This window comes from Gymnodraco acuticeps, unplaced genomic scaffold, assembly GCF_902827175.1.
Source record: "Gymnodraco acuticeps unplaced genomic scaffold, fGymAcu1.1, whole genome shotgun sequence".
In the NCBI taxonomy this organism is placed as follows: Eukaryota; Metazoa; Chordata; class Actinopteri; order Perciformes; family Bathydraconidae; genus Gymnodraco; species Gymnodraco acuticeps.
In genome coordinates, this window is record NW_022992351.1 from 1,951,357 (window position 1) to 1,964,408 (window position 13,052).

The following is a 13,052-nucleotide window of genomic DNA, read 5'->3' on the forward strand; positions in this document are numbered from 1 at the left end:
TTATCTCAGAGTGGACAGATTGACGCACTTCTTTCTTTGTGGCGTTTGTGGAGGTTATCCATTCCATATGACTGATGGGACAACTATGTGAGTGAGCTGAGGGCCTCACTAAAGACTAATACAACCCGCTGAATTAAGACAGGCAGCCACCTTTAGTGTGCTGCAGTTCAGTGAGGACAGAAGGGAAGTTTCTGAGCGCCCAGAGATGTTCATCTTGCATTCAGTTCACACTCTTAAAAAGGCTCTGGTGCTACTATGCAAATGCAAGTTAAGCATTTCTTTATTTGTTGGTAAAGCAGCGTCCTCTGCTCAGTTAGGCCTGCTCTATTTTAATCTTAAATAACTGAGGTTTACCACGTTTTCTCCTGCTCACCACTGTCCTAATGTGCAGTTGGCAACAGCAGATTTTATAGAGGAAACACATTTTTTAATGTTGAACATATGGGGCACATTTAATCTCCAAAATAAGTATCCAAATGTGTATCTGTAATAGGGTATTTGTTTAATTTGAATCCATGTTGTGGTGAAGCAGTGTCACTTTAAGTCACTCTACTGCTGCCGTTTGTAAGTGTTTTTCATGTACATACATGTCAAACCTCTGACTTAGGGACACCTACTGAAGTTTGACCCGTACAGATAATGTATCTTCAGCATACCTGGAGTATGGTGGATTTAGCTTTACAGCTCAGAGGCTTATAACACATTGTATTTATATCACTGATAACATGGGCATAATTTAAGTGCACTTGTGTCATGTTTTGTGCCTCGATGCGAACAGTAACCGGCCATACAGAGGACTTTTTATCCTCTGATCAGCCTGTGTTTTGCTGCCATGCACACACTTTGTTGCACACTTTTCTTTGACTCAACATTATAGCACAACCTCGACTCTCCTTTTCTGGATATATGCCATTTAGGTTGATGTTACACTGGTGTTTTCACCATTGCAAACAAAATAAATGATCAAAAACATTTGCTTGTGTTAGTAGTTTTTTTCTGAATCCAACCATAGATGGACATGTTACAACACAAGCAGTTAATGGATAAGAACACACATCCACAACACAGGTGAGTTTTCTCTTGTAAATACAAATCTAATTAATGATAGAAGGGAAACTTGGTGTGGAGATAAACGCATGCTTTGTAAATCGCCCCCAGCAGAAGTTACAGTGTGAAAGCTGAGACCCTTTAAAAATAGTCTTGCCTGGCAAAGCACAGACTCCTACTTATGGAACGGAAAGTAATGCAGCAAGGTGCATTCTGCATTATGTTCAATTAAAGGGAGAACAAAAACACCTCAAAGCAGTCAAAAGCAGATTGTATGCTTGCATTACAAAGTAAGGAACAACAAAATCAAATGAGATTAAATATTTAAAAATGTTATTTATTGAAGCAATCAATAAAACAGACCTGACCAAATAGCATCATTGTTGACTGTTTCAAATTCCTAAAGCTGATTGAGAATATCAGACAAAGTGTCCTGATCGTTTTGACAAAGCTCCATGATCTCTTTATAGCATTGCTATTTGCAGCTCACTAAGGGTTTTCTTGAGCTATCACACACGGGAATGTTTCCACCATACTGCAACAACAGTTTCCTGATTAAGATTATGTTGTTTAAAAAGGGTAGCACATGAAAATGCAAATACATCTTTTAGTACACACAACAGATGACAGGCTTTAAAGCACACCGTTGAAAAGAGGGCAATAAACAGTATAAAAGCTGAGAACAAAAACTTGTTTCAGGTAAATGTGACGTATTTTATGAGGTTCTACAGTCTGATAAAAAATGTGATTCCCTCTGGTTTTAACTTGATTAAAATTATGTTTGTATGGATTATTATAATCACTCTTGTATGGCCAACTTGAGAAAGGGGCAGGCTTTTATAAATGTACATACATCCTGGTTTTTGCTGTCTATAAAGAACAACCCCCCCAAAACAACAAAGCAATACTCACTAATTCGCTACTCTAAAATATCCAAAGAAAATACATCGACATATAAAAAGGGAAATAACATGTGGGACCTAATGAATACATGATCTGGCTACAGAGATGTTGACCAGCCAGTGAGCAGCAAACGTCCAACTTGCCAAAATGGGGGTGCTCATCCTATTCATTGGGATTGGGGTTGGCGTCAGGATACACGGAGAGGTCAAAGGTCAGCACTTTGCTGATGACACAATCTCCTTGCTGTAAGGTGAAAGAGAAGCAGTTCATATTTTTAATCTTATGTAACACATATTTCCAATTTTCAGCTTAGGACGTTATCTGTGGGAAGTTTGAAACTAGATGCTCCAAATATGGCTTATAATGATGAATTATTCCAAATCTATAATATGTGTTTCCTGTAGTATTTAATGCTTCATATTTTCAAAGCCTGTGTCTTTTTTAAAGTCATACTGGTTCATAGAATGGTGGAAAACCAGTGGGGACAATTACATATAGTTAGTAACATCGTTATAAATACATTTTCATTATTTCCCAGCTGTGTATAAACCTTAATTTACAGAAAATATATTATATAATCAATTAACTTCACTTGGACCCAAAAAATTGCAAAATTGACCAATAGATTACCAAAAAATGAATATATTAAGACTTCTTGTTAAATTGACCCGCATGCACAATCCACTGTCAAAAGAAGCAATCGTTGTAAATACCTTTGTTTTCTTTCAAATACTTTTCAAAGCCTTATGGGGGTACATTTCTTTGTATTTTTTAAATAGAATATTAGGGAAACACACCTCTGGATAAACACCGATGAGTGAGTCGGCCTTGGTGTAGAACTCCTCTTTCAGAGAAATGACGATGGCCTGCGTGTGCACCGACTGGTCTTTAATATAATTGGCCACCTTGAAGGGACATGATAACACAATTATCAGGTGTAGTTTGCATTTAATGTGATGAGCACCATTAATAAAAAAAAACACCTTTGACATAAAAGGCACTGAATCCTGTGTGAACCCACCTTGCCAATGTTAGTGTTATCCAGAGCAGCGTCAATCTCATCCAGGACAAAGAAGGGCGCGGGTTTGTAGCTAGAGACGAGAGGAAGAGATGTTACCAACAGTGGTGATGTCATCATGAGGTGCCAGGCAATGTTAATACATGTATTGGATGTCTATATTTGTCTAGTTGTACCTGTGAATAGCAAAGAGCAGAGCCAGGGCAGCGACAGTCTTCTCTCCTCCAGACAGATTGTCCATGGGCCTGAACCTCTTTCCAGGGGCCACACAGTTATAGTTAATGCCGTCCAGGTATGGCTCCTCGGGGTTTTCTGGGCCCAGGAAAGCCTACAGAAGAAGAACACACATTACAGGAGGTTTTGCTTTCAGTCTACGATCTGTGTTAAAGGTCTCCCATTATACTATTTTTAAACATACAAAACACGTCGCGCATAGTTTCTGATAGCGACGTTTCTGATAGGGCCGTGGGTGTAAAGCCAGCCCACATTTCGGATATTAAGTCATATCGGACGCAAATCTGGATCAGCTCCGTTTTTAGAGAATTGGGTACGGAGGAAAAGAGAGAGGGTTGTGTTTTCTGACACTGTGTGAGGTCCCTGACACACCGGGGACATATTTATGTATAAAAGACATGAAAAAGTGCATTTTGCATGGTAGGAGACCTTTAACTGGCATAGTGTAAACCACCATTTGTACTAGGAGATTGGATTAACATTGTTCATTGTAAAATAAAAGACGGAGGCATACCTGGGCACTGCTGTTGCGTGAGAGGGCCTTGTAGATCTCATCGATGTTGGTGGCGACAGACTCAAAGCAGTTATTGAAGCGATCATACCTCTCCTTCTTAATCTGCTCAAAGGCTTGCTTGGCTTTCTTGGCTCTCTTACGAGCAGCCTCAAACTCTGAGGGGAAAACAAAGACAAAAGCATGAGATTGACCACAGGGATAACATGATGAAGATCTCTAGTAGGGTACTGCACCCTGTCGGTCCCTTTGTTTCTCATTTCATCTCAGTCCGTTCTATCTTTATGCTGCCATCTCACCATCACTGGTCTCCTGGAACTTGTCCCGCACGCTCTCCAGCTTCTCCATGGCCTTCATGTTGGGTGCACTGATCCTCTGGAGGATGCTCTGCTGCTCGTTCAGACGCTGCTGCAGTGTGTTGGTCTCGCCCTTGAACTCTTCCTCCGACAGTGCATCCTGTGGGACGTCAAACAAGATCAAATAAGATTTTGCTGCAAATGGCTCTTTTTCCTTTTGGTACAGCATATTGTTAAAGATCAAATGCAAAGCTTCCAAATATGCTACATTTTTATAGAAATGTTGTTTTTAAGACTGCCTGTATTTTTTATTTTATTTAAATCGAGATAATACACCCAAAAAAAAGCTTTTTATTGATCCAAAACTCGACCCAAAGCCGTCTGAATTTCTGACATGTAATTCCCAGCAGCCTCCGCGCGCGTGACGTAATAGTGGCCAAACAGTCTCTGGACCAAATATCCCGACTCGGCAGTCTCGGTCACATGTTTTTCGAAAAGAAAACTGAATTAACATGGGTTATTGTTGAGCTTTTTGTTGTACGAACGGTGCGGGATCTGGGAGAGTTTTACATGCATTTCCCAAAGACCAAATCATCCGCAAAAAATGGATTTTTTTTAGTGAATCGTGTTGGATGGCAACCGACAAAATGGAGCAAGTTGTGTTTCTGACCACTTCGCGTGTGATGCATACGACGTTGATCCTGCTATCATGAAGTCTGTTGGTGGAGAAGCATTAATAGCACGTCGGAGGCTGAAACCCGGAGCCGTCCCCTCCATATTTCAGCACAAGAAACCACTGAAAGAACGAAAGAGCCGGGCGATGCAGAAACGCCAAAGAATTGAGGTAAACAACTTTTGATTAGATTTCAAAGCGCACGGAGCACAGCAGATAACGCAGATAACGGAATTGCAGTTTTATTGCTTATAGAGGTGGGCACCGTTAGATTCTGTGTCTTTACGATCATAAACAATGTGTTGGATGTGGAGCTAGGATAAGTAATAAGGGCGCTAGGAGTGATAGGTTAGCATTTTTCGCTCGGGGCTAATTCACTGTTAGCATTGTAGTTTATCTGCAGCTCATTCATCGCTCCTCCACTCATAACGGAAAATGTCGAACGTCCTACAGTCGGTGATGCAGACTTCTTCTCCCATCTCTTCCTTCACTTTCCCATAGTTGTGGCAGCACTTGTTTTCTCGGCTTGTAGATATGGTCTGGCAGTTTCCACATCTACACCAATTCTCAGCACCCTCGGCCTCTTCCTCAGATGGCGAACTTGAATCATCGCCATCAGCACTTTCATCGGTGATATCAGGTGACGTTTCCTTGTATTTCCTCTTCGACATCAGAGGCTCGTATAGATATGGTTGGATGTCGACAACATACTCCAGATATTGGGTGGCCTCCGACTCAGAATCAGACATGATAGACGAAACTGCGAGCATTTTTCGCTCGGGGCTAATTCAGAGGCTCACTCAGAGCGCCTGGACTTTATTTTCCTAAGATTCCTAAAGCTTTTAGTCTATAGTCTACTCAGAATCAGACATGATAACGAAACTAAGTTGTACTATCGGCGGAAGCAGCTGTGAGCGATAAGCCAAGGTTTGTTTGTTTGGCCACTGTGACGTCATGCGATGCCATCTTGCGGAGGAGCGGCTGAGAAAATAAATCGTCGGACTTGGTGTTGGGGGTTGAACAAAATAAATATTGCGCATTGCCAGACGCATATTATCTCCGATTTTAATACTGCAATATCTTAGATAGTGTTGTAGCTATATGATTTCGATTTGACTGGCAATTATAAAAAAACCTTTGCATTTGATCTTTAAGCACAGTATATCTATATGCTGAGAGCTGAGGACAAATGTTATTCCATCTGAGGAGTTGGACTGTTTAGGAATAAGGCATCAGTGTTGTGGGAACTAGCTACCTTAAGGTCTTCAGTCAGGATACCGTAGTCGATCTCTATGAGAGCCTCTTTAGCCAGAACAGTGCTGGACGTCCTCTGGCTGTTGGACTCTTCTGGCTGGGAGCTCCCCTGGAATAGCAAAACAAAAAAAAGATGTCATTTCCTATTTTACTCCCAATGGTAATAAGGATAGTGTTTTAATAGTGTGATGTTTTATACCTCTCCCTGGCTCATATAATCCATTGTTCCTGATCGCAGAGGCAACCTGATGTCCTGCATTTTGCAGGCTTGCAGTAAGTTGTGACGATCGCTGCGCTTCTGCTCTTGTTTGGTCTCAATGGCTGTGACCTCTTTCTGAAGCTGAGTCAACTCCCTGGAAGATACAAACACTATGTTGTAGCACAACTCAAATGTAATGTTTATATAATATGGCATTAGGGTTTTTGAGTGTTTGCAGACACTTACTTGTTGGCGCCACCCAGTTTTTTGCGGATCTCCTCCATGTCATGGTTCTTATCGTTGACTTCAGACTTCTTGGTGAGGTGCTGGTTCTTCAGGTCCTGGAGTTGGGCCATTGTCTCATCAATGATCTTCATGTGTCTGTGCTCCTCCTGCAGACAGATGAGGAATTTGACAAAAATACACACAAATGAAATTCAACCTGAAGTCAAAATTAAGAGATTAAGCTTTTATCCTTCACTTCATGTTCTTACCTTCTTTAGTCGTTCTATTTCAGCGTCGTCTTTCTTGACAGTCTGCTCCCACATCATGACTTTCTCCTGGTCCTCCTTCAGCTGGTTCTTTTCGTAGTCTACCTGGATACCCAGACGGGTCTTCTGCGTCTCAAACTCAAGACTAAAGCAAAACGGTGCTGTGTCAGTGTCCGGTTTGACAACATGGGAGAAACAGGTTAACTTCAACGGCCTCATTACCAAACTCACCGCTTCTTTGCAATCTCATTCTGCCTCTTCACCTTCTCCTCCTCAAACTCTCTGATGTTCCTCACTCCAATCTCCTTACAGAATTCAATAAACACCTCATCCTCCACCTAGAACACACACATATTTATATTGACTTTAATGAAAGGCCACATAGTCGTCGACAGGGATCTGAGTAGACCTCACTTTGTTATTCTTACCAGGTTCATGCGGTCTTGCAGGTCGGTGATCTCCTTCTCCCGGGAATGGATGATCCTTTTGATGTCGTTGATGCGAGGGCCAAAGTTTGCCAACTCACTCTCTAGCTTAGATTTCTCCTGCATGACACAAATAGGACATGTTTACATGCAACAGTCACTACAGCATTACCAGTCAGGCAGATACTGACGTTAGCCAGGCTGTACCTGCATGTTGAGGGAGAGGTGGCGGGTCTTGGTCTGTTCCAGATCACTCTGGGAGTACTTGAGTCTCATCTGCAGACCGTGGGCCTGAGACTGCACCTGACGCAGCTCCGCCTCCTTCCTCTTGGCCTTCATTTGGTCCTACAAAGAAAAACACAACATTGATGTGAATGTACATTGCAGTCAGGGACTAAAGCTCAAAAACAATTTACATTTGGAGGGCTTTTTGGGATGGGATTTTTTAATGTAAAAACTTTCAAAAAATCCTGATGATCAGCAGACAGAGATGATCACTTGTAATCAAAGTTACCTTGAGCTCTTCAGTGAGTTTTTCTTTCTTCTCCTTGAGCTTGTCGACTGCCTTCTCATCCCAGCGCCTGGCCTTGGCCTTCAGGTCACTGGCTCCTCCAGAGATGACTCCAGACTTCTGGAACAGAGTTCCATCGAGGGCTACCGTCTGGACACAGAGAGAGAGGAGAGGTCAGACGGAAAAATCGCAACAAAAAAATCTCCATGTTAGCTTTCAAACCCTTCTTCACCTAAATCAAGTCAAATACCTTGTGTCTGTATGGCCCTCCGAAAGCGATCCTTCGTGCATCCTCTACGTTGTCACAGACCAGGGCGTTGCCACAGGCATACTGCAGGGCTTTCTTGATGTGTGGAGGCTCATAGCGGATCACATCAATCACCAGTTTGGCTCCTCGAAGCTCTCTCAGCTTCTCATCTGTTGGTTTCACCTTTGATAAGACGGGAAAAGAACATTGGGACAGGTTTTAAATATAGCTTTAAAATTGTCATTGTGCTGTTTTTAGATAGCTGGCTGTAAAGTGCATTAAATTGGCAAGGAAACAGAAAGCACAGGCTGCAGGGTTTCTGCAGAGTTCTAGTGTTCACCTCCAGGTAGTCGAGAGGAAGGAAGGTCTCGGGCTCTCCTCTCTGCTCCTTGATGTATTGAATACAATCTCTGCCCGTCTTCTCTGAGTCAACGATGATGGCGTCCATGTTCTTGCCCAACACTTTGGTCACAGCAATCTGATACTTCTTCTGGGTGGGCTGGCACAGGTCAATAAGACGACCATACTGCAGAAAGAGAGACAGAGTGGCATATTTTATTACCAACCTGAGTTTATTCAACCCTTGAATTATTAGAAGTAGGGAAACAGAAGTCTTCCAAGCATAAGAAAATGATATGATTGTGCTGGATACTATGACAGTTGCCTTACCACAGAGCCAGGGTAGAGTCTTTTGATGCTCTCCATGATCTCCGCCTTGCGCTGCTGGCGACTGTTCTCCTGTCTGTCGATTCTGGCGTCTCCCAGCTGCTCCATCACCTACAACAAAAGCCAACAATAATGGGATTAGATATGGACTTTTCCCTAGTGACATTTTCACACCGGTCAAACACAGGTACTAGTGTCAGTGCATGCTTGGTTTACTGGCAATCATAGCAATCATTTATTTCATTCGTCACACTTTTGTTTTTCCCAGATATGTGGAAATGTCTGCTGTGAGAAACATCACGTGGAGTCCTTTCGTTTTCTTCGGCTCAGTACAGTTCAGGTAAGCTAGAGGTGCCGGTTTAAGTCTTGCTTTATGACACTGTTGTTGTTGTTGTTGTTATAAGGTACTGAATGGTCTCTTACTCTGAAATCATTGATATTCAGCTGAGTTGCCACCATTTGAACTCATTTAATGATATTTCCCTGTGTGTGTGTGTGTGTGTGTGTGTGTGTGTGTGTGTGTGTGTGTGTGTGTGTGTGTGTGTGTGTATTAGGCACCTGGTTAAGCTCTGTGTTGATCTCATCAATTCTCCTTTTGGCACCCTCCACCTCCTCCGTCAGCTCCTCCTCCATGCGCTTCTGCTCATCCAGTGACTGCCTGAGGAGTAACAGGGAAAAAAAGAGTGAATTAAAAATAATAATTGAGAAACCTGTGAGATCGATAAACTGAACACTGTTCAAACACAACACAAATGATAGCTGCATACCTGCTGGTGGTGATATAATCCTCTAATTTCTCAATACGTTTCTGGTTTTCCTCAATTTCACGGATCTTTTGTTTGATTTTAGCCTGAAGGGAAACAACAAAATGTACGCTGTAAGCATTCAAATCAGATCAAATGTATTCAGTCGGAGGAGGGTCTAACATGCCATCGTTATCTTATTTTACATTACATTACATTGCATTTAGCTGACGCTTTTATCCAAAGCGACTTACAATAAGTGCGTTCGACCAACAAAATACAAACTTGAAGAAAACAGAATCATATAAGTACATCAGGTTTCATAGAGCAAAAACAACAAGTGCTACTCAACTGGCTTTAGATAAGCCAGCCCTTTATTATTTACCTCTGTCTCTACTTTCTTCCTCTCCTCTAAGTCCAGGCGGTCCTGGTCGGCCTTCTGGTCGCGATTGAACTTCTCCAGCTCCTGAGCCAGGGTGGCAGCTCGCTTACTGGCCTCCTCCTTCAGACGATGGTACTGCTTGACCTGGGGGGGAGGGGGGGGGAGGGAGAGAGGAGCAATGGGTCATACGAAGCCATCTATATTTTAAACCTGTGATTTAGTGACATTTAAAAAATATTTGGAGATACAACCGCATAACTAACCCTGGGATTTGCATGTGCTAGCTTTCTATACATACCACCATTTTAATGTTGAGCTACAGAATTCATTTTGAGAAGCCAAGACTGCCTATTCCAAAAAAGATAGCCATATCGAACACTATACAGTCAGTTAGGATCTTAGAGAGAGCTTTAATGCAATCTTAAAAAAATCATGAATAACTAACTTAATAATTAGAACCAGTCCAGAACGATTATTGTCCTCTGTTAGAAGGAATGTGATTTTCACAGTATGCTTACACTTATGGAACATCAATATCAAAACACAGCCACAAGGAACACACACACAGTGACAAACATATGAATCCATTGAGTGCTATCCCTACAGTTTGTTGAGGCAACTGACGGCGGAGGGCACGAAACTGTAAGTGTAGTGTTTCATTTTCAACTAAATAAAATCTACATGTATTAAAAACCAATAAAGTATACATAAACCAGACCTGGTTCTCCTCCAGGGTGAGGTCCTGGCCCTGGCTCTGCGCCTCCTCCTCCATCCGCTCCTCAAACTCTTGCTTGGTCGAGTCCACCGCCTGCATCTCTTTGTCCAGCTCATCCATGTCCCCCTTGCGTTTCTTGTACATCTTCTGGGCATTTTGCAAAGACTTGCGTGCTGCCTCGAGCTTCTTGATCTTGTGTGAGGTGTTTTCTTTTGCCTTGATGTACTGCGGCCTCTTTTGGTTCAACTCAGAGTCTTTTTCTCTGTGGGCAGAGTCAAGTGATTAATACAAGCCCAACATTTAAATAAAGTACAGTGAGTGACCCGAGAAGTGAGCTAAGAATATTGATGTCACCTACTTGATTTCTTTCTCAATGGTCTGCTGCTCTCTCATCAGTCGGCCCAGCTCCTTCTTCTTGTCCTTCAGCTCCTCCTCCACATTGTCCATCTTTTTGCGGTCCTTATCGATCTCCTTGTTGCGCTGGGCCAGCTCTTTGTTCAGCTTCTCAATCTCAGTCTCATTGTGGTACAGCTTAAAGAGCTGCAACTGAACACTAGCCCTGGCCACCTCGTCTTTCAAACGCTGGTAACGCTCAGCCTGGAGGATTGATGGGAGACAGACAGAGAATGTGGTAAGGTAAATTATACATCTTTTACAAAATGTTGTTTTTTATTTAATCAGGAACACTACATTGAGATAAGAAAAACATCCTTTCATTAGTATCATGGTCAGAACAGGCAGCAATGACTGTTAGTTAGGGATACAGAACATTTCAGACAAGACATTGTTTGCTGCAACGTAGGTAATCACACTGCAACATTAACCACAAGGATATCTTGGTAAATAAACTCTAAACTGAATTTTGCTGACAAGAAGCATTTTATTTGCTGGTTCAAGCAGGATACAAATGCTTAGAAGTAAATGTTATTTCAGTACATACCTCCTCTTTCTCTTGCTTGGCTTCTTTGCGCTCAGCAGCAATGTTTTTCTTACGATGGTAATTAAACTGTGTGTCCTCCTCTGCTTTCACCATTTCCTTCTTCCTGCGGTCGTACTCCTGGGCCAGCTCTCCAGAACGAGAGATTTCCTCAAACAGAGCTGTTCGCTCCTTAGGGTTCTTCATGGCAATAGACTCCACAGCTCCCTGGAAGGAACATTTGGGAATTTTGGTTGTGAAAATGCCACAACAAGTCTTACAAATAAAAACATTTAAGATTTAGAGATTTGATTCTCACCTGGAAGACGAGGAAGTTCCTAGCCTTGATCAGAATGCCAAGTTTCTCAAGCTCTTCACTGTATTCAGGCAGGCCCACCACCTTGCTGTTGATTCGGTACTCAGAGGAGGAACCTGATGCAAATACCAAATGCACGTTAGGAGATAAGAAACCAAAAACATTGGCTTATAAAAAGCACAAACAGGATGACATTGGGGTCTTTCAAAAAACCTGTCCAATGAAGTTTCTAATACTAAACATATATTTGCATATTTTAATGTGTTGCATAACTAGCTTTGATAACGTAAATATAAAAATAAAGCAAAGTTTAATGTTTCTGACTGAACGGTTTGAAAATGTGATCCTTAATTATGAAGAGTGCTGGCATCTGTTCTTTGACATATGGAACAATCAAACTATTGATCTAAAGTCAAACTTGTTTTAAATGCTGTAATGTTTATGCCTTCTAATTTCTGGTTTTAATGTTTTTCATGCATAACATGGCCCTCAATAATCTTACCAATGATTCCCCTTGTGAAGTTGCGCTCCTCTCCATTATCCTCCTGGTACACCATACTGACATAGGCTCTGTTCGCAGCAGGTTTCCCTACAGGTGCTCCATGGATCAGATCCTTCAGAGTCTTCACTCGCAGGTTGCTGGTCTTCTCTGCCAACACGAAGCTGATGGCATCCATAAGGTTGGACTTTCCTGCAACAACAATATTTATATCTTAAGTTATCGAAAAATCGAAACACAGTTTATACTCAAATTAATTACATTGTTTCCTGTTAAACAGAGGTCGATTAAAACCTGGTCATTTTGAAGACTGATTTTAGTTGTGACACTCCATTGGATGGTGTGCAAAGGAGGGGTCTTTATTTTCTATTTTAATTACGCTGGGCATGATGTTTGATCACAAAGATTATAAACTATAACTTTGTAAGAGAAAATGTGATATTACTAAACGTTCACACAGAAAAAAGATGTGTCATGTACAGCAGTAATTGATATGCACACATGGAACAGTGTTGAAGTAGGTAGTCACAAATCATAAAAGAAAACATTGAAATAAACAACATTGTGCAGCATGGTAACGTTAGATGGCAGGATAGATATTCTAACACGTAGTCAACAGCTGTTTGGCAAGTCAGACATACATTATGTGCATAAAGTACATGTTGTGATATTAAAAGAGACAGAAGTGTTTACCGTTAGCCAATGCTAACAAGCAACTAGCATTAGCCGCGGGTTAATATTTGCGATCATAACATACCAGATCCATTGGGTCCGATGATAGCTGTGAACTTATGAAAAGGTCCAATGATCTGTCTTCCTTTATACGACTTAAAGTTCTCGATCTCGATCAGTTTTAAATAACCCATCTTCGTTGGATTTGTGCCGCTGTCTTGAAAAAACTGCACAAAATGTTAGCTAGCTGATGCTAATAATGTTTACCGAGCAAGCAATCTCAAAGACGAAGTATGCACGCAAATGAATGAACCCCTCTGTCCAGTCTATTGCT

At 41.7% G+C, this 13,052-nt stretch overlaps 1 protein-coding gene across 1 annotated transcript; it reads right to left on the reverse strand.

The window, feature by feature from the left end:
- Window positions 1–1,363: 1,363 nt before the first annotated feature.
- smc1a (structural maintenance of chromosomes 1A) lies at window positions 1,364–12,912 on the reverse strand. The gene is made up of 26 exons (XM_034209044.1): window positions 12,804–12,912; window positions 12,050–12,238; window positions 11,551–11,663; window positions 11,256–11,459; window positions 10,674–10,912; window positions 10,319–10,577; window positions 9,604–9,744; window positions 9,243–9,325; window positions 9,034–9,133; window positions 8,479–8,586; window positions 8,150–8,335; window positions 7,813–7,992; window positions 7,566–7,712; window positions 7,259–7,396; window positions 7,055–7,171; window positions 6,858–6,964; window positions 6,630–6,771; window positions 6,382–6,527; window positions 6,136–6,289; window positions 5,938–6,045; window positions 4,013–4,169; window positions 3,717–3,871; window positions 3,145–3,296; window positions 2,972–3,041; window positions 2,748–2,855; window positions 1,364–2,193 (listed from the first exon to the last, which is right to left on the reverse strand). Exons 1-26 carry the CDS (start codon window positions 12,910–12,912, stop codon window positions 2,113–2,115), a joined length of 3,693 nt encoding a protein of 1,230 aa, XP_034064935.1. The 3' UTR covers window positions 1,364–2,112.
- Between the last annotated feature and the right edge of the window lie 140 nt (window positions 12,913–13,052).